Source organism: Malaclemys terrapin, chromosome 4 (assembly GCF_027887155.1).
Source record: "Malaclemys terrapin pileata isolate rMalTer1 chromosome 4, rMalTer1.hap1, whole genome shotgun sequence".
NCBI lineage: Eukaryota > Metazoa > Chordata > Testudines > Emydidae > Malaclemys > Malaclemys terrapin.
The window spans coordinates 19,301,194-19,322,972 of record NC_071508.1 but is presented as its reverse complement, the minus strand read 5'-3'; the positions used below and the strand labels follow the sequence as shown (position 1 = coordinate 19,322,972).

Below are 21,779 nucleotides of genomic sequence, written 5' to 3'. Positions count from 1 at the left end.
ATAAGGGATTCTCTAAAGAGCAAGCAGACAGGGCTGAGCCAAGGACCAGCCTTCCCCCCCCCCCCCCCCCCCCCACACACACACACTTCATGCCATAGTCTGGAGAGATCAGTGGACCTGACTTCAAGGCAGGTGGTGGTGAGGTTTCTATTCTGCTCAGAGGACACAATACCTTTTCAATCATGGTGTCCCAGGCCCAGCTCTGCAGTTGACAAAGGGTTAACACAACACAAGCTGCACTTCACATGGGTTTTGACTGCTCTAAGCGGAAAGACAGGAACTGCAGATTATCAAAAAAAAAAAAAAAAAAAAGATCTTGCCAGAGACACACACATTCACGGTGCCTTTTTATTTACAAAATATAGAGATGAGCTACTATTGAATACAAAAATCAGCCACATAGAAAGATCCACCTTGCTGAATTACAAAGTTCGGTTGTTTTACTATCCAGTAGCTTTTGTGCCAGGAAGACTTCTCCTCCTTGGCAAATACATAAGGCCTCTTGGCTGAATGCAAAGACAGTTTTGCTCTGCTCAACTCACCCTCTTTTTACTGCATAGCCAAACTGTACCCATCCCTGCCCTGGGGTGACTAGAATCAAAGGACTGTTTCAAATGCACCCATCTGAATGGCCTTTTGCAGGGCTGAAGGAAACATGCTTGCTGTCAGCTATTTCAAGATCGCAGCAAAGGTTCCATTAAACTAGGTCCCCATACAGAGCGAGCAAGAGATACAATAATCAGATTTGTGCATGGGACTGCCCCATGCAAAGTAACACGCCCAAGATGTGCATCGATAGATAGGCAGCATGGCAGGAGGTTTGTTCTCTGTGCAGTCAGCAGATGCATCTGCAATACTACAACTGCGTTGGTTTTAAATGGCTTATACTGAAGGGGAGGTTGTGATAACTGGGTTTATTGGGGCTGAGTCTTTGAGCCACCCAGCGATGGAGTTTCACCAACACACTCTCAGGATCGACAGCCTCTCTTCTGGGCCCGTGTGAAAAGGCTCAGAGGGTTTTATATCCGCAACCAAGAGGAGGAAAGAGCTGTTCCTGGTCAAAACGTGCAAACCCAAGACTCAGCCCATGCCGCCAGTGCTTCGCCGGCAGGAATGCTCAGGGGCAGCACCATCTGACAGCACTCGGAAGCTAAAGCTGGCAGGGACTACGCCCACACGCCGTACCTTGTAAAGGGCAGAACAGGGAGAGGGGGGCAGAAGTCGAGCAAAACGGAGGTTGGAGCTTTAAACAATTAACTCCATGTGGGAGGACTTGACATTAGCACAGAAATCAACAAGAAGGGAGAGGGGTGGAGGTGATTAGTACATCGCCTGGGCACTGGTCTCCGAGCTGCATTATGCTTTCATGTCCATGAGCGGAGTCCGATGGGGCTGATATCCACCCCAGCCTCGCATCACCTGCAACAAACAATACATGCTTATTTGCCTTCAAAGTGCCAGGCACACACACACACACACACACACACACCCCTCAAGCTCCCGTGGGCACAAAAGCAAGGTCAGGGTTAACCTCTCGGTCAGATAAGGAAACCCAGGCACGGAGATTAAGCAACTTGCCAGAGGCGTGGAAGGCATCGGGATCAGAACTCGAGAATTCCCAGTGTCCATTGAGGCGGTGAAAAGAAACAAACGCAGTCTGCATCATGAGGGGCTGGTTTTCCTTCCCCCCTCCACGTGTCATGACCTGAAAATGAGCTGATGCACTGGAAATCCCATATATCAGTCCACAGCCACAGAGGAGAAACTCTGGATGCTATCTGGCTAGCAAGGAGATAGCGGCAAACAACATTCCTCAACTGCATGTAATAAGAGGCAGCTCTTGAGATGCTGGAGAAGCCAGATCAGCTGGAGTGGTCAGTTTCTCTCATGGAACATGCGTTAAAGTTCAGTTGAAGCCCAATATCACAGGCCCCATTGCCTGCCCAAACCAGTTATTTTCATGAATTCGTTTCCACCACCCTGTAAAATCTACACAATCCTGCAGACCCAAGCCTTCGGTTTGTGCACAGAACAGGCAGAACGTGGGCAAGCGCGGGGGAAATGTCCCTAGCACCTTCCCCTGGCCAAAGGGTTCAGTCTCTCTGAGCCAGTCAAATCATGGCCTCCGCGGAGTCTGCCTGCAAAAGGGGCCCCAAATTAGCACCACTTGCAGCACAAGTTTGTGCAGCGTGTACACTAGCCCACTTGGAATGGAACTTAGTCTAAACCACTTCATTTCACCGGGGGGCACCATAGCGCTTCCAGAGCGTAAATGCACAGCTTGCTGCTGATCCAGGCAGGATTTGCATCAGCAATCTAGCTCAGAAAGGTGCTATGGGCTGGTTTACATTATGAAGATGGGTCAATCTAGTTACGTCACTCAGGGCTGGTCTACACTGGGGGGGGGGAAATCGATCCAAGATACGCAACTTCAGCAATGCGAATAGCGTAGCTGAAGTCGAAGTATCTTGGATTGAATTACCTGGGGTCCAGACGGCGCGGGATCGATGGCTGCGGCTCCCCCGTCGACTGCGCTACCGCCGCTCGCTCTGGCGGAGTTCCGGAGTCTACGGTGAGCGCTTTCGGGGATCGATATATCGCGTCTTAACGAGACGCGATATATCGATCCCGGATAAATCGATTGCTACCCGCCGATACGGCAGGTAGTGAAGACGTACCCTCAGAGGTGTGAGCATAGTTAAGCCGATCTAAACCCGTGTAGAATCCTTCAGTCAACCTAGTGCTGCGCACACCGGGAGATAGATAGGCTTAACCACGTCACCCAGCGTGTGGATTTGCCACACCCCTTAGCGACGTAGCTGGTTTGACAATGTTTTAGTGTAGACCTGGCCTTACTAAGAAGGCACAGGAGAAACAGGCAAGGATTAAACCCTTTTGATCTAAATTTCCCTCTAGTTCTGATCTAGTGCATTAGGCTCATGCCTAGGACAACTGGCCTGAACAAGATCACGCAGCTTTGTTGGTGATCATCTCAGCATTAACACATCCCCAGCAATCAGCCACGCCCCACACACCCTGAGTCACTGACCTAATTTCCACAGGGCCGATGTTGTTTATCTACAGCACTTGGCCTCTTCTCAACTCCCTGTCCATCACACCCTTTAAATTAGAGCTTGCGGCCCCACATTTAGGTTTTGTGAAAGCTGGGTTTTTTTTTAAAAATTCAATGTAATTAAGTTAAAAATTCCCCTGCTGTATTTGCAGCCCAAACACTGCAGCCTTGGGATAGCACGTGAGAACTACAATGGGAAACTGACCTGTTTTCATCATCCAAATGGAATGAAATGCAAAGCAGTATAAATGGTGGAAAATCAGATCTGGACTTTTGTACAGTTTTAGTAATCTACAGTATTATTAATTCATTTATTTTAAGATGTGATTGTTAATGGTATATGCCCACTTTATTCTGCAGAGCTTTACATTAAATAGTTATGGATTTGTTCTACATATTTCAAGTGCATAATAAAATAATAATAATAATAAATGCTTAATTCTTGTATAGGGTTTTTAAACTATAGATCTCAAAGCACATTACAAAGCCTGATATTATCCCCATTTCACAGATGGGAAAACAGAGAGAAGCGAAGGACACCCGGACAGGTCAGTTACAGAGCTGAGAACAGAACTCAGCTTTCCTGACCAACAATTCAATGCCTTATTCCCTCAGCTGTGCAGCCTCCTTTCACCCAGGGGTCACTGTCTCTACAGGTGTATTTTAAAGGACAGGATGATCAATATGAGGAAGGGGGAAAATCTTGTACCGATTTTTACTGATCCTGGTAACTGAAGTACTGCGGGTCAAAGCTCTAGTTACAGCAGATGACGGAATTTTCAAAACCACGTTTTTAAGAGGCAAGTGGGTATTTCTTAGTATTTTTTTCTGAAGCCAGATTTTTTTTAAATATACCTCCATTTCTATTCAATGGTTCCTATTGAGTAACAGCAGTGATATTTAAAGGAATACAGTCAACGTGAATCTCTCTCTTTTTTTAAATGGACCAAGTGGGAAAAAATATCCTGTTTCTGACAGAGCCCCTTTAAAAGGAATATCTTATTAAAATCCTTTGAAAAGCAAATGACAAAGTTTTTCTGCTCTCTTGTTAGAGTTTAGGGCTCTTTTCAGCAGAGGAAATACCAATGCTGCAAACACAAAGGTAACTTTATACCGGGGAACAGACCCAATGAGTTACATGGTAAAACGTTTGCAAGGTTGGGGCCTGACAATACCGAGGAAATCCTTTGAACTGACTACACAGAATGAGCTGCCAAAGAAAGGACGATTCATTTCATAGGTTCCAATGCAAAAAAAGGCCATTGTGATTATCACCTTCTGTGTGACACAGGCCAGAGAACTTCCCCAGAACAATTCCTAGAGCAGATCTTGTAGAAAAACATCCCGTCTTCACTGAAAAATGATCAGTGCTGGAGAATCCCCCACAACCCTTGGGAAATTGTTCCAATGGTTAATTACTCTCACTGTTAAAAAATTACTCCTTATTTCCAGTCTGAATTTATCTAGCTTCAGCTTCCAGCCCTTGGATTGTGTTAAACCTTTCTCTGCTGGAGCGAAGAGTTCATTGTTAAATATTTGTCCCTCCTGTAGGTACTTATAGACTGTAATCAAGTCAGTGATTCCTTGACCTTCTCTTTGTTAAGCTAAATAGACTGAGCTTCTTGAGTCTAGGACTAGAAGGCAGGTTTTCTGATCCTTTGATCATTCTCATGGCTCCTGTCTGTAGCCTCTCCAATTGATCAACATCCTTCTTGAATTGTGGGCACTGGAGCTGGACACAGGATTCCAGCAGCGGTTGCACCAGTGCCAAATGCAGAGGTGAAACCACTTCTCTGCTCCTACTCAAAATTCCCATTTCTGCATCCCAAGATCGCATTCACCCTTTTGGCCACAGCGTCACTCATGTCAAGCTGATTCTCCACCACAACCCCCGACTTTTGCTGTAACAGGCTGGTGATAGTGATCTCCACTGTTACCATTAACAATACCAGATACAAAGTTTCCAGACCAAAAATGTGGTTTGCCAAGTTGACGGTGACCCTTTCAAACTTAGCATTTACAACAGCCCTTAGGAATTCACCTCCAGGAGCAAACTCCCTGAGAGACTACACAGAAACCTGAATCACTCTGTGATTACAGGCCAACAGTGGCACCGAAAGGTTGTTACTTGCCCACATAACTAGCCACTTAAGCACTGAACCAGGTCCTGTGCTCAGACCCCATCCCCCGTGTCTCTTGTACAAGATTGCTGAATGCACAGTGCTCTCCTGGGCAGATCTTCTACAGCAGATAATTTAGGATGAGGAACATTAGCCGGAGCAGTCTGGATGCTCGGTAAAGTGCCTCCTCACATTCCTCTCTGGCAACCCTCCTGACTCACAAGCAAGTTACCCCAAAAGCAAACGTGACTGGCGCCGGGGACGACCGGCTCCAAGTGGCATCACACCCACTCATGCCGCCCGCCCACAGCCGCTCTCGCGCGTGGCCTCTGGACCCGAGCAGCTCACCTTGGTGTCGTCTGGATCCCCCAGCAGCTCCTGTTCAGCCTCGTGCAGGTCCTCTGCGGGGTCGTAGCTGTACATCGGTAACAAGTGGTGACGTAACCTGTCAAACCTGACACACGCAGAGACAGGGGACTGCGAGGCTGCTCTGTGAACCCGCAGCCCCGCTATGGACCCAGGGTGACGCTGACAATAGGATCACACGGCCAGCAAAGGGGAAGGGACAGTCACAGGGGCTGAGATTTCCAGAGCCGCCTAGGGGGTTTAGACACGTTCCTTGCCTTAATTTGAACATCTAAACAGCTTTGAAAATCTCATCCCAGGTCTTGAGCCCATGGGCCAAAGCCAGCTCTCCTTCCTCATTCAAAGCTACCATCTCGCTGTTACCTCACACTCCTCCCCCATCTCTTTGTTCAATCCACCCACTGTCTCCTCTTACACTCGGGTCTAAGCTCCTCAGGGCAGCGGAGCGCCTAGCACACTGGGACCGAGCACAACGATGAGTCAATGGGCGTTTGGCCTGTGCAAGGACTGCAGCATTTGAGCCCCCAGCTATTGCCACCACAGGTCATAGCCGCACACAAAGGATCTGGCATCACAGAGCCGAGGATCCAAGTCAGGTGGAAGATATTCATTGCCCCAGAAGGTGGACATGGACAGAACAAGGGGACAGAGGTTAATCCTCACTGCACACCCTCCCTTCCCTTAGCACCATTCTTGATCTAGGGGGAAGGCCCTAAATCTAAAGGCACCGAGTGACTACAGCCAGTGAGTTCTCTCCCAGACACACAAAGGCCCCTGTGCTCCCCCGAGTGAGTCTGGATCTATTCTATCATCTCCAGCTAGGCCAGTGCTGCAGATGCTGTATGACCACCCCTCTTCTCCGGCCAAAGCAAAAACAGACTTCCCCTCCCTAACATACCAGAGCCCCCAGACTCAGCCACTTACCTCCTCTTCTTCTGAATGTACATCATCTGCAAGGGGGGAGGAAAGCATGTAGTGAGCAACCACACAGCCCATGGGTTGGCATTATCATATTTAATGTGAGTTTGGCGCTAATGAAAGGGGCTGGCCAGCCCTGGAGACCTCCATTTGGATGGCGGCAGCACTATCTCTCCCCCCATAGCATCCCCTGTCAATGGGGCTGGCCAGAGATCTCCAGGCACCTGACGCCAGATTTTCAGGACAGCTCCACACGCTGGAGGCTGAGCGCTTTGGAGACGCCGGCCCTAGGTGTTAGCGAGGAGTTGGCCACCTAGGAAGAGACTGTTCCAAAGAAGCTCAGTCCATGCCACTGCCATCAAGCTGCCAGCGTTGTCATCGGACTTGTGATCCGGACACACATTCCGCAGGAAGCGGATAAATCCACTCATTTCACAGACAGCTGCTGGGTGGCCTGCAAGCAGTACCCATCCAGCTGGCAGAGACGAAAGGCTCTGTACCCCATCACCATAGGCCAGGAAGGTCCATTAGAACCATCTGCTCTCTAGGACCTCCTGAACAGGACAGGCCAGAGAACCTCACCCAATGAGTCCTGCATTGAGTCCATGCCTTGTGGTCAAGCTAGAACACACTCCCTTTAAAAAATTTTAAAAGGCCATCCAATCCCCTCACCCCATTTATAGTCTACAAGACACCACCCTGGGGATGGGCTTTGGCCCATCATTGCCCACTTACAATGAATCCTCCCTTTACGTGCAACCCCACCGCAGGTCTCCCCTCCCCGATTCGAACAAAACTGTTTGGGGCGCGAGGGTCTCTCGGGTTTTGATTTTAGATCTGAGCTCTTTGACTGAGCGAGCTGCCTGGGCCAGCCCAGCTCTCAGGAGCCAGACGTAGCCAGGTATTTGTGGAGGCCACTACCAACCGAGAAAGAGAGTTGAGGCACTTCTGTTTGCATTTAAATGCCCAGTGCCCTCCCAGCAGGAGTGCAATCAGCCAAAGGTCAGAGACAAGAAGCCACTGGGCACTGTACCAACAGTGCAGATTCTGCCAGGCCAGCAGAGAACCGCGCCCTCGCGGATCGCGCTCTCCCCAACTCTTTGGGGACATCAGTGCTGGGGAAAGGCTTCACACGGCCACCCCTTGGGTGGACTGACATCCTCTAGCCACAGAGCAGGGACAGCCCAGGCAGCGGCCACTCAAGCTCACCACACACTGGCATAGGTCAGCCCCAACCTGGAGAGACCACGTCTAGGGGTGAGAGAGGAGTGTGGTCTCCATGGGGCCCATTCAGCCCTTGGTCTCTGCCAGAGCTCCCAACGTGATCTGCACTGGGACCAGCAGCCACCGAGGTGGTTACAACTTTTGGTCAATGCCTGGATTTGAACTAGCGACCTAGAGGATCGCACCATGGGGACTCCCAAACAAAAACAAGTCTCTTACCACCACCACAACGATGCCGATGACGGTGATGAGGAAGAAGGGCACCAGGATGTACCCTACCAAGGAGTCACTGGAGGTGCCGGCAGAGGTGGGAGTGGTCGTGTTACTCATTGCATCGGAAGCAGCTGCTCGAGAGGAGACAGAGGGGTGGCTCCGATCTTCATCGGGAAGACAACCTCTTGGCTAACCCTCTCGTCCATAAACAAACAATCAGAACAAGATCGTAGATTTAAGTTTAAGATTCAAATCAGTTTCTCCCATTCAGCTGCCAAATTCCAGCCGGGGGTGGGGGGAAAGGATGTGAAGCCCCCAAATTGGTACCACAGCGTATAACATGAGTCATGAGACTGACGGTGACATCCGATTGGTTGCTTCAGGCCCCACCCAATGCCCATTAGGGTCAAGGGAAGGTATAACAGGTAAGGGATCGGATCCTTAGCGTTTAAACGCACTCAGGAGGGGGATGCTTTAAAAAGCTACCCATGCTGCACAGGGAAACGGCACATTTCAAAACAAGCCTGCACACATCTATTAGGCACTCGCTGAGCATCTGCTTTCCAACGCTTCGCTGCGCTCAGAGAGCACAGCCCAGCCACAGAGCCCAAAGCGCCCTGCATCAATAACTTCACCCCCATTTTTGCCAGATGGGGAAAAATGGAGGCACAAAAAAGGGAGAAGCAATTTGCCCAAGACAGAGTCACGGCCCTGGTTCAAATGTGGGCCAGTCCCCCCTCTCAGTTTCCCCATCTGTTAAAACGGGGATGATGTGCCTCCCTTCACCCTCCTAAGTCCCCGGGTGTGAGGCAGACATCTTGGTCATGTTTGTGAGGCGCTGAGACGAAAGGTGCCAGAGAAGGACACAGCCCCCTGCAGTGCTAGGTAATACCTGCCTGCAACCTGGGCAGGAATTGAAGCCCACACACCTCACCACTGCCTTGTCGGGCTGTTGCATCTACTAGAGAGAGAGGACGGGCTTGTGGTTTAGACACTGGCCTTCGGGACCTGGATTCAGTTCCCTGTTATGCCACTGACTCCTGTATGACCTTGGGCAAGTCACCCTCTTTGTGCCTCCGTTCTCCACCTTTAAGATGGGGATGGTAATGCTGTTTCTCCTCCCCTTTGTCTCACTGATTTAGATCGTAAGCACCGTTCCTCACTACATGCACGTACAGCTCCTAGCACACCGGGGCCCTGATCTCACCTGGAACCCTAGGCATTAGCCTGACACCAATAAGAGCGCTAGGCTCAAGGAAATGCCAACACATCTTCACGGCCTCACTGCTCCCACAGAAACGTCCAGATGAGGACGTCGGTTCAGAGACAGCTCACAGCCCCTAGCACAATGAGCCCTGGGTGCAGCGGTAACACAAATAATAATTAACAATGCGCCATTTGGGGATGTGAGAAAAAACAGCCCAGCTCTGTCTCAAATCTCTCCTCCGTGACGCTGGTGCAGAGACCTCCCCCAGCAGCTTAATCCATGAAAGAATCTCTGCCGTAGACAAGTATCTCAGAGCACGAGTTTGCAATACGCAGCACATACAAAAACTCTCTTGAGATGGATAAAGACACACATTGAAATAGACAGCAAAGGCCAGATCTTGGCTTGGGAGCAGACCCCCGAGCATTCTGGAGTCAGGAAACGCCCTGGAAGCCCTTAGCCATGAGGCTGCATCTCAGATGAGCACAATGGGCCTTTATCCGCTACAGGGAATTACCCAAAGACCCACAGCCACAGGGAGCAGCTTGATAGCGTCCTGTGCAGGACTCATCCCAGGCCCCACCATTGTTTATTGTTTGTATTACTGTCGCACCTCATAATGGCCCACGAGCCCATTGTGTTAGGTGTTATACATCAACAAAAATGGTCCGCGCCCCAAAGAGCTTCCAATCCATCATCAGATCTCTCCTCCTTTGAAGGGATGCTGGCAGCCAGTCGAGGGCCAGGTTTGGGGGAAAGGAGGCAGAATGGTCCTAAGAAATATCATTGTGCTTGGATGCAAACATTCCCCACCGGCAGCCCAAACCCCACAGTACTAGTCTAGGCCATGGCATCATTAATCCTGGTATCCATGATTTACTTATCCCTGCCCCAGCGTGAGGGATGGAACAGGTGGCCTCTTGAGGTCCTTTCCATCCCTACATTTCTGTGGCTCTCTATCCCCCAGACAGAGCACAGATGGCTTACAAACCTTTAAGGCTTATTTCAGATTCGGGGGGGGAAAGCCTAACAAAGAAAGAACGAATGTAAAGTCTGCATGAGGGACAACACTCAGACTCGCCCTTAAAGCCTATCTGGAACGGACACCATAGCAGACAGGCATGGAGTCTCCAAGCAAAAAAAAAATTTAGAATTGTAACATCTATCTTATGTACACATCAGACTCATAGGAGTCAGCCTGCATTGTCCAAGCAGAAAAGAAATGCAATGAATAAGGCTCTAAAATCCTGCAACAGGCTCAGCACAAGTATCAGCCTATTGACCTCCTATAGCAGGGATCTGCTGGCAGGGAGCCCATTGCAAGATCAGGGCCTGCACGCATAGTGAGAAATTAGCACTTCGTTATCTATAGGGTTATTGGTACTAAGCTAGGGGGCTTTATCGTTTTTAACCTAGTGGCAGTGTCTCCCTTTACCTGCTGTGTTCTCCATCCCCGTACATATAACGCCCCCTCCCAGCTCTCCCTCCGTTAGTGCATGGCCCTGCTCACCACCAAAAACTCCACAGCGCTTGGGCAGTGTGTGCAACGGCTGCTGCTGGCGAGGCGTCACTCCCGAGACGTGTTCATCACCCTCTCGGGAGGCTCTACGAAGCCCTACAGCTAGGTCCTGAGGAAGGACAAGCACAGGCTCAAACTAAAGCCCTGCAAGAAAACCCTGCGGGCTCATGTACAATCCCTGCAGCTTGCTGTGCTTTGCTGGCTACACTTTCCCCTAACCCGTCCTGCTGCAGGCCCCAGAGAGACTCCTGCCTTCCCCTAGTCTGGCCACCCTTCGCTTTCCAGTACCTCGCCTGCACCCCTGCCCCCTCTCCCTTTACCCCACTCCACCCCCTCCCTTTACCCTGCTGCACCCTCCCCACTCCCCTCCCTTTGCTGCCATCCCCCACCCCTCTCCCTTTGCCCTCCTGCATCTCCCCTACCCCCTCTCACTTTACCCTGCTGCACCCCCCCACTCCCCTCCCTTTGCTGCCATCCTCCACCCCTCTCCCTTTGCCCTCCTGCATCTCCCCTGCCCCCTCTCCCTTTACCCTACTCCACCCTCTCCCTTTACCCTGATGCACCCCCACCTCCCTCCCTTTACCCCACCCCTCTCCCTTTGCCGCCACCCCCAGACCCTTCCTTTGCCCTGCTGCATCCCCCCTCCCCAAACCTGCCGGCTCTCCGTTTGCTACGCCCTCTCTTTGCCCTGCTACATCTCCCCGGCTTGTTGCCCCCCTCCCTTTGCTACTCCCCTCCCGTCCCCACCTTTGCTTGCCACGAGCTCCGGGCAGCGCCAGCCCCTTACCTGCCGCCCGGCCCCGCGCACCCCCTCCTCGCCCCACCCATCCGGAAGGGCCCAGAGGCGCGTGACTGACAGCCGGCCGCGGCGGGGCGGGGCCTCGGCCGGTGCCGGGCAGGGGGCGGAGCCGGGGCTGGCCAGACAGAGGCGGGGCTGGCCAGACGGAGGCGGCTGGTGCAGCGGAGAGGCGGCAGGGGGCAGCAGCTGCTTGCGTCCCGGCCAGGGGCGAGCCGGCCAGCTGGGGCGGAGGGATCAGGGGCAGGAAGGAGGAGGAGGAGGACGGAAGAGATGAAGGCCTGGGTGAGGGGCTGTTGCCCCAGTAGACCCGCAGGGGATGGGAGGGGTTTGCAGTGGGGCAGCCCCCCCGGAGGTGCTGTTAGGTTCACACCAGCTGGGGACGCCCCATCTGCCAGGGTGCTGCCCTCCCCCAGGCCAGCTGCATCTTTGGGAGTGCGGGGGGGTCTTGCCATGGGGAGAAGGGGCAGCATGTGTGGCTATAGCAGCCGCACAGGCACTGTCTGTCCAGGGCCCTGGCAGCAGCCAGCTGGCCCTGCCACCGCGACAGGGGGCATTGAGGGTGCCATTCGGTGCACCATGCCATGCAGGCTTCTCCGGGACAGGGCCCCTCGTTCCGCCGGGGCTGCTGCTGCCTAGCCCGGGCTAAAGGTCCCATCCACCACCTCATGAACTCAGTGCCATGAGGGCAGGGTAGGCGTCCCAGGGCCACGGGCATGCTGTAGGCACCAGCACTGATGGCTGCACCGCAGACATCGATGGATCTTGCTCCCACACCCTTGCTTCTGCACTCGGGCTCAGATACTGCTGCAGGTCCACTGGCGCCCCACTGCCACCCAGCTCGGGTCAACATCCTGAGACGGCTCCATGGGAGGGATATGGGGAGATAACTCACCCTGCAATAGCTGGAAGGCATCTGAGATACCTCCATGGCCACAAGGAGGAGAAAACCAGGGATTTCCTGGGAGGAGCTGAACTTTCCTATTTTGGGGAAGGATGGGTAGAATCCAACGAAGACTTCAGGGCAGACATAATGGAGAAACTTTAAATGTCCCTCAACTGCAGCTCTTCCACTCCGTCCTCAGCCAACTGGCAAAGGCCATAGGGCAGCAGGGTACCCCCAGCAGGCTCTGAGGTCACATCCTTTGTCCTAAAAAATGGTCTCCAAGGCCCAGTGCCACATATAGCCCAATAGTCCATGAGGTTCCATATCATGTCTCCAAAGCCCCGTAGCACATATCACCTCAGTGCTCTGTGCCCACCTCTAAGCCTCCTCGCTACAGACACTAGTACCGTATCCACAGATCCAGCTGCAACACAATTGTGTCCAGCCCAATTAACACATGGTTTGGCCTTGTAGCATCCATGGTCCCTTAATCGTGGACCCTGTGATGTTCGGTCCCTTCTATACCCTGCTTTAACTACATCAGGTGACTATCATGTTGTCACCAGATCCTGTAACATGAGAGATGCTCACAGCACAGATCCAGGAGCCTTCAATGGCCCAGAGCTAAGTCTGCCATCACCTCCTCCTGAGAGCTTGGGGGCAGAGCCAATTTTGGGCTCATTTTTTCAAGAAGCTGAGTGCCCATAACTCTCGCTGAAGTTAATGCAGGTAGAGGGCTCTATGCACCTTTGCAAATCAGGCTAGTACAGAGCTTGTGACAGCAAAGCCACAGGGGTGCCTTTCTCATACTCACAATCAAGGAACGGATGAGTTGAATCAAAGACGGTGGCAGAAGTCTTCAAACTTGGGTGCTTAAAATTGTGTACCTAAGTCCTTATCTCAGCCCCATGACTGCCACTAAGTTGTGGGGTGTTGGGCGTCTCTAGAAATCAGGCCACTTATTTGGATGCCTCGATAGGGATGTAGGAACCTCACTTGAAACTCCCCCGTCACCATGTTGTGACTCTTCTCTTTGGATACCCCACTGAGTGGAATTCTGGCCCTGCCGTTCAGACCGGGCTGGGTTGCAGTATCCTTGGGAGACGGAACTCTCTCCTTGATTAAAGCAGCATTCAAAGAGTCCACGGCAGTGGGGAGGAGGCCGCCTGTCTCTGGCAGCCACCGCATTGCGCTACGCCTGGGCTTGCCAAGTCTTTCCATTTGGAATCCCAGGACGTGCCAGTCTGATGTTCCCTGGATGTTCCCTGGACGTTCCCTGGACATTCCCTGTCCCTGTGCACGTGAGAACCTGCATGCCGAAGAGAGAGCAGATCCTTCAACATCCCCAGTATGTTATCGGCCTTATCCCACAGGGAGATGTTTCCACTCTTCACATAGCACTGATTGGCTCCCGGCCAGATGCTTCAAAACCTACATGTGCACAAGGCACAGAGCCAGCCTCAAGGAATCTGTAGTCAAGGCAATAGCTCTGGCAAGCATAGGCAGGACATGAAAAGCAACTGTGGAATGGGAGGAAGCATAGTCTTGAGGTTAATGCAAAGGAGAAGTGGGTTAAAGTCAAGGCACCTGGGTTCCACCTCCCCAGCTCTGCCAGTGACTGCCTGTGTGACACGCCATCACTGTGCCTCAGTTTCCCTATGTGTTAAAGGGGATGATACCTCCCTCACTTTGGGGTGTCCAGGGTGGTGGCATGGTCTGAAAGTTTGTCTCAGTCCTATCTACTCTGCAGAGCAAACCAAGTTTATCCATGTGGGAGGACTACTGCATTACAGATTCTAGACAGAGATTACAGTGTAGACAGGACCGTGTCAGTTGGTTATTCTGACCTGAACGTGCATGTCAAGAAGCCAAACACAGCGCTAACAGGTCTGAATGGAAATGCCATGTGTCTTCTCGAGCAGGTTCAAATGCACCCACCATAGAATCATAAAAGCAACAAAGAGTCCTGTGGCACCTTACAGACTAACAGATGTATTGGAGCATAAGCTTTCGTGGGTGAATGCCCACTTCATCAGACGCATAGAATATCCGGGTTGGAAGGGACCTCAGGAGGTCATCTAGTCCCACCCCCTGCTCAAAGCAGGACCAATCCCCACAGGCACACACCGGGCATGGCTTATGAGCTCAGACACCCACACAGGGCTACGTGCAACCTATGGGGAATTCAGCCTGAGGCCCAGGCTCCTTGAAAAGTCTGCATGCTCCACAACCTATGCACCCGTGGCTTAGACCTGTCCAGACCAGCAGGGGTCTCTGTTCTTCTGAGCTCTTTTGATCCTCTCTCATTCGTTAGGCCAGACCCTCAACGGGTGTAAATCCACTCCCATGGAGCGCCACAGATTAATCCCAGCTGAGGCGCATGCTTTGTCAGGCCTGATGTGCTTAAAGCACTGTGTGGATGGGATGATAATTGACATTTAAATACATGCATGGCCCCAAATTCGATGTCAAACTTAAGATGCGGAAGTGGAAAATGCTGACACACTGTTATGGAGGCGGAGGGTTTAAGAGTAAGAAAAGAATTATCGTTATACATGAAAACAGCAACAGCTAGGAAAGGATTCTAAAAGGACCATATACCTAGGCTTGGCAGAATTTGATTTTTATTTCCTTATAATTTCGACAGATACAATGGATGTTTATTTTTAAGCATTTTCTTATCAATTTACATTTTCACAGTTACATGAAATTATGGGGGGGGAGAGGCAATATTCATTTAATGACAATAGGCACTGCTAGTCAAAGTTAAAGCTTTATAACCATTAAAGCACAAATTATCAACATCACATGTCAAAATATACCAAGTAAATATCCTGAAATCAATCCCTACTAAGTTCCCGAGCAGCATTTTCCTTACTTTGCCTCGCTGTACATTTTGATTATGGTGGATGGAAATATTGTTTCGTGGGTTTGTGTGTGTACGGTGAAATCAACCGTTACCAACATTGATCAATAAAATCTAACCCTTCCAAGCTTACATAGAGCTATTTCAGACACCACATCGTTAGCCTGGGGAACTCACTGCTGCAGGGTATGAGAGAGGCAAATGGTTTAGGAGAATACAAAAAAAAAATAAGGCAGAAGGAGCCTGACTCTCTGTTGCCCTGCTACCATTCGGATTGGCTAGTGCCTTTCAGTCACTTGTGAATGAACAGCACTAGAATAGCAACAGCATCTGCAGGCACTGCAGCCAAGATGACCAGACTTTCCGTTCTCATGCTTCAAGGCATGAGCTGTTCTCCAGCTGGGTCAGGGTTCCCTTTGGGATACAGTATACTGGACTACTGGTCTGGTGCCTTGTGTTTATTTCCCCCCCACACACACCTTCCTTTGCAATATCTGGGAGATGCTGCTGCTAGAGACAGGAGAGCAGACTAGACGAACTGTTGAGCTGCTCTGAACATTACTGGAAACTGTCCCTGCAACACAAATCGCAGCATCAGCCATCACTCCCTCCCTCCAGCTGTCTTCGGGGTACATTGCAGAGACTGGCTGCTTCTACCAGCAGCTGCCTAGTTTGCATGGTTCTTGCAAACTGTTGCTTTCCTTAACACGCACACAACTTTGCAACCTTCCCTACCTGCAGCGTCACAGGTAACCAAAGGGAAAATGAACAAGACTAGCTGGAGAGATCTCAGCTAGTTCCATCGCAGGCTCCAGGCTCCTTTGATTTCATAAGGCTGGGCCAAGCAAGGCTGCAGTCAGATGCCCTCCAGGGAAAGCCCCGGTGCTGCAAGAGGTGGTGTTGGCAATTACGGCAAATAAGTCAGAATGAATCATTTAATCAGAAACTTTGGCTAAATGCCCTGGCCCGTTGTCCATGAGATTCTCAAATTCATTAGCTAACCGCCGTGATTTGCAAATTTCTTCAGGGACTCGGACTTGGCCTGCCTATTGCTCACTGCAGATAGTCACACTTGGCACTGCATTGGTTAGTGATCGGAATGACACGGGGCACTGTTTCCATTCCTTGAGCGGACGATTTATGTAACTGACCAACAGCACATAAACGGCAAATGTTACCAGTGAATCTACAATGCGCCTTTGGCAAATATTCAAGCTTTATATCCATCTTTTGTGAGCATCTTATTATTATTCATTGTATTGCCACCCGGGAGCTTAGATCAGGGCATAACTGTGCAAAGGGAGGGAGAAAGGAAGTATTACTCCTATTTTAGACACACAGAGAGAAAGTGACTTGCCCAAGGTCACCCAGAAAGTCGGTGGCAGCATCAGTATCAAGCGTCTCCTGACTGCAGTGCCTTAAGCACAGGTCCAGACGGGTCATCTCCTTGCACACGCGCGAATAAAGCTTAAGCACTGAAGCACACGAAAAAAAAAATCACAAAGGCGGACAAACACCAATGTGCACCGACATTCAAACAGAACCGCCCAGAGAATATCTCCCCCTAATTCACGCAGCTCTAGCGCGTCTCCAGGATCCCAGGTGGTGTCATTAGGGAGCGCCGCGCTGCTACCAGGTGCCACGTTTCAAAGGAGACATAAACCCAAGCTCCTGCTCTCCTGGGAACATTCATAATGCAACCGCACTGTTTGCAAGAGCCGAAGCGTCCTGACAGTACATCTCTTCTGCCTTCTTAAAATCCCCCCGCCGTTTCACTGGCTCTGGCATTCTCCACTTCCTGTCCTATTCTGCACGGTTGCTATGCTCTGTCAAACAGCTGCTGCCTTCCACACTAGTGGCTGTGCTGAAGTAGTGAATCAAGCTATCTGTAGGGAGGAATTGTTGGCTAGTGGGCCTGGGTGGAACTAGCTTGTTTTCCTGGCTCAGTGGCTCACTCCATGATCTGGGGCAGGACACTGAAAACGAACCAACCGCTTCGTGCCTCAGTTTCCCCCTGTAAAACAAAATGGGACTGATACTCCCCCAGCTTCCAGGGTAGGGGTCGAGCTTAAGTAATGAACCCGGGTGGGTAGTGCATAGGATTGTTTCTATACAACTGGCCTGGCAGAGCTTGGGTAGCCCTCTGCACTGCGCTGGGGAGATGCACAAACGTGCCAGCCGATTATCTTCGCCGTCTCGCACGGGGCTGGGGGAGCCCAAGCCTTGATCCTCCCCGCTGCACCCAACCCCCACCTCGGCTTAGCCAGGGGAGGAGGGCGAGCCTCTTTGCGCCAGTTCCCTTCCCTCCTACCGGCGGCTGCGTAATCCTCTTTGCGTGCGCGGAGGCACCAGATGGCACCGCTAACTGGGTCAAATGAGAAATGGATCCATAAAGCAAAAGGCGAGGGGGCGGCGGCTGCCAATGCTATTGCAGCCGGCGTGGGTGGGGCCGGGGGAGCTCAGCTGACAAGCCTCTCAGCATCCTATTCTCAGAAAGCCAGCAGGCAGGCTGCTTTCGAGGGAAAGACGAGGAAGGAGAGCATGAGGCGGAGAGAACCCAGCCCTCCCCAGAGCACATAGCCAGAGCAAAGCAGGGGGGTCTTTGCAAAGCAATAGGTGGGCACTGGGGAGACCAGACAAGCGCCCCGCCCGTGCCCAGTGAGGAATAACCGAGCTGGCCTGGTGGGGAATCGCTAGCACCCTGCGATGAGAATGGGTGCCAGGCAGCAACCCTACTACAGCAAACCCACGGCTGCAGTGGGAGAAGGGGGGTGGTTGGGCTTGGGGGAGCGGGTTGAAAAGGGTTGAAAGGCCCAGGTTGCGGGGTGGTCCTGGGAAAAGCCAGGGAGGGGGCTGCAGATATCAGCGCACCCAACGCGACAACCCGTCTCCATTCAACGGACGCTGTAAGAAATTCTGCCCTCGGCTACGCCCGCCTGCCTAGGCAGCGGCTATTAGTGATTTCTACGGCACGCGGCCACTGAGCAAACATTAGCACGCTGGGCTCGCCCACACCCTGGCAGGGAGGCCTGTATCACCCCCATTTTACAGATGGGGAAACTGAGGCACGGAGGGTCAGGCTAACCCTTTCAGAACGGGCACCTGATTTTGGGTGCTCTGCTTACGTGGCCCCTCGGGCCCGATCTTCCAGAGGCTTTGAGCACCTGAAATTCCCATCAACTCCCACTGACGTCATGGCAGTTCAGCTCAGGTCGGGCTCCCGCGGGCCGAGGCACCCAGAATCAGCCGCCGCCTCCGAAAACTTCGCCCTTAGCGACTTGTGCAAGGCCGCACGGCAAGGCAGTGGCAGAGGTGGGACTAGACCACAGCTTCCCAACCCTCTTCAGCCACTAGCCTTCTGCCGCCCTCTCCCCAGCCCCACATCCATCCTGCATGAGCCAAGGTGACCCGAAGAGCTCCTCCCCCTTTGCAGAATGTCAATGGTGGAGCCGGGAAGGGGACCCAGACGTCCTGACTCAGAGTCCCTTTCAGTGGGGCTGTATTTTGGAAGTAGCAGGGCAGAATTTCCCTTTCTTTTGTACCTAGGGGGCTGTATTCTGTGTTAGAGGCATCTCAATTGCTGTGCGAGTGGTGCATGCATAACCCGTGGCCTTATTTATGAGCTCTACCCTGTGTGGGCCCCTGCCCATGCCGCCAGGCAGCCTGATATGGGGGGAGGGGTTGCATTTTATTTGGCTCCAAGATATGGGGGGAGGGGTTGCATTTTATTTGAAATCCTCCACAGCTTGGAGATCACACAGTTAAAAACAGACAAACTGGTGGCAAACCAACTAAACCCCAGCACCAGCCCTACTCCCCAGCTGCCAAGTCACTCCCGCTTGGATTTCCAAATGGAAACCCTTGGGGTGAGCCAGGGGACCATGCCAGGTTTATCCCCTAGATCTCTCCCTGCATCACCCAGGGAACCAGACACCTATGGAGCCCTGGCTGAAGGACTTAAGTGGTCCTGGGGAGTAGGACATTGGACACAGCCCCCCCTCCCCATTCTTCCCAGAAGAGACTGGCTGGAACTCAGTCCCCTCATGAAAGCAGAGTGGAGCACCTGGGTTTAAGTGATTTGCCCAAGGTCACACAGGGAGTCTGTGGCAGAACTGGGAACAGAGCCCAGCTCTCTGCCTTTCCCCATGGTACTAAGTGCACAGGCTTGAGGGACAGGGTTTCCTCCTAAGTACCATTATTATTTATGCCATGTTTGCACCCAGAAGTTCCAGTCATAATAGAATCATAGAATATCAGGGTTGGAAGGGACCTCAGGAGGTCATCTAGTCCAACCCCCTGCTCAAAGGGGGAACCAATCCTCAGACAGATTTTATGCCACAGATCCTTAAATGGCCCCCTCAAGGATTGAACTCACAACCCTGGATATAGCAGGCCAATGCTCAAACCACTGAGCTATCCCTCCCCCCAACCAGAGCCTGATTGTGCTTGGTGCTGTACAAACCACAAAACAACCATCCCCTGCCCTGAAGAATTTAGCACTGCTGGGGTGCCGACATAAGATGAGGAATAAACCAATCTGCCTCCCTCAGAGAGGGAGAGCATGATGGCCACGGGCAGCCCCTCATTCAAGTCTTTCAGCAGCTCCACAGGAAGCAAATCCAGAATCGTGAGCTCCGAAAGAGGAAACAACAAACCAGGCACCAGGCTGCTCCTGACATGCAGCAACCCACGGCAGGCAATTCCAAAGGGCGGCTCATCCTCCCTGCACAGATTCAGCCGAAACGCATCAGCTTCCAAGAACTGCGCTGGGCTAACATATTTGCTCTCCCCCTCTCTCGCTGGCAGAACGATGAGCAGATGTGCCTGTTATCACACTTTCCTAGAAAAGCCGGTGAGAGGCTCTAACCCTCCTGCAGAGGCTCAGGGTTTGCAAGGGGAAAGGCTATTAAAACGCCATGCATGCTAGGCTTGGACACACACACACACACACACACACAAAAGCCCCATGAGGTTGTGATTAAAACCCCATGCATGCTAGATTTGGACACACACACACACAAGCCCCACGAGGTTGTGATTAAAACCCCACGCATGCTAGGCTTGGACACACACACACACACACAAGCCCCATGAGGTTGTGATTAAAACCCCACACATGCTAGGCTTGGACACACACACACACACACACACACACACACACGCCCCACGAGGTTGTGATTAAAACCCCACGCATGCTAGGCTTGGACGCATACACACACACAAGCCCCATGAGGTTGTGATTAAAACCCCACGCATGCTAGGCTTGGACACACACACACACACACAAGCCCCATGAGGTTGTGATTAAAACCCCACGCATGCTAGGCTTGGACGCACACACACACACGTCTCACGAGGTTGTGAATCCACGTTAGCACCGTTTGTTTGTTTAAAAGGAAACAGGAGAATGTCAGTTGTTTTACAGGCACTTGTTCCGAGCCCCAGTTGAGGAAAGCAGCAGAGTTTGAGGTAGGGACCATCTAAGCTACTGCTCCCAATTTTTTTTTTTTAATAGAATGACCCAGCTGCAAAAACGCACGGACTCTTATCCCAAATGCAGTAATTATGCCCACACATCTGGGCCTAGAGGTTACTGACCAGGAAGTTCAGCCCTGTGCAGGGTACATGAGCACTTAGTCTTTGTGCTGGCCCTCTGCACAGGGGTGAATTTCATCCTGCCTTGGGAACATGGTAGATTCCACACACAACATGAGTAATACACCCCCACCCCTTCACACAACCCACCCCACCCCCCGCCACTCCCACATGAATAGGAATCACAGCTCAATCATGTTTCTAATCAGGGCTACAAAACTGTCAGGGTTGTAATGCAGGACTTGTGGAGAAGGGGCCGACAGGGTCTGTGGAACTGGGGTGAGCCAGTCCTCCTACCTCCCAAGGACATTGCACCATGTGTGGGAGAAGCCACCCACCATCCTCCTTGTGGTAGGAACAGCCAAGGCCTTATGGGAGTGGGGAAGGTTTTCTCCGGATGCACCAGTATAAATCTGGCTGTGCGCTGTGGACAGACCAAAAACTGCTTCTGGGAAGGGGAGCCTGTGTTAGCTGCAGCAGTTGAGCTTGGTTTTACTTGGGCCTCATGCAACTAGCAAAACACTGGAACAAAGAACCACATGCTGCTAGAGAAAGGAGTCTGCCTGTTTCACTCGGACATCTCCAGAGAAGCCAGCCAAACAATCCTTTTCCTAGGTGAGCTTTTTAAACTCCCAGTGGAGCAATTGCTGGGGTGTAAAGAGCATCATAGGGTGAGCTTCAGTGTGTTTTAGCCCGAGCTGCTTCCACCATAGAGATGCCTGGAGATCTAGTCCCGCCCTGGGGAAACCCAGGTCAAGATTTTCCCATAGTGACCAGTGATTCTGGGTGCACAGCTGGAGACCCCTTAAAAGGGGCCTGATTTCCAGGCAGCACCGAGCACCCACCCTATATCCGGCCCCTTTATGGTGTCTCAAGTTGGGCCCTAAAAAATCATCAGTTGCTTCTCGAAAAAAAAAAAATCCCAGCCCCAGATGTGCATCAGGACTTGGTTATATTAAAGAAATAGCATCAAACCCTACCCAAACTAACCCACAC

The 21,779-nt window shown here is 51.8% G+C and overlaps 1 protein-coding gene across 3 annotated transcripts; it reads right to left on the bottom strand.

Annotated features, from left to right (window-relative positions):
• Positions 1-330: 330 nt before the first annotated feature.
• SMIM29 (small integral membrane protein 29) lies at positions 331-11,506 on the bottom strand. 3 transcript variants are annotated; one of them, XM_054026645.1, is made up of 6 exons: positions 11,428-11,506; positions 10,632-10,749; positions 7,921-8,109; positions 6,484-6,509; positions 5,542-5,647; positions 331-1,419 (listed from the first exon to the last, which is right to left on the bottom strand). In XM_054026645.1, the coding sequence occupies exons 3-6, from the start codon at positions 8,029-8,031 to the stop codon at positions 1,357-1,359; spliced, it is 306 nt and encodes a 101-aa protein (XP_053882620.1). In that variant the 5' UTR covers positions 8,032-8,109; positions 10,632-10,749; positions 11,428-11,506; the 3' UTR covers positions 331-1,356. The 3 variants fall into 3 exon arrangements, with proteins under 3 accessions (XP_053882620.1, XP_053882622.1, XP_053882621.1); XM_054026647.1 differs by having other exon boundaries at positions 5,542-5,608; XM_054026646.1 differs by lacking the exon at positions 11,428-11,506 and adding an exon at positions 11,388-11,425.
• Between the last annotated feature and the right edge of the window lie 10,273 nt (positions 11,507-21,779).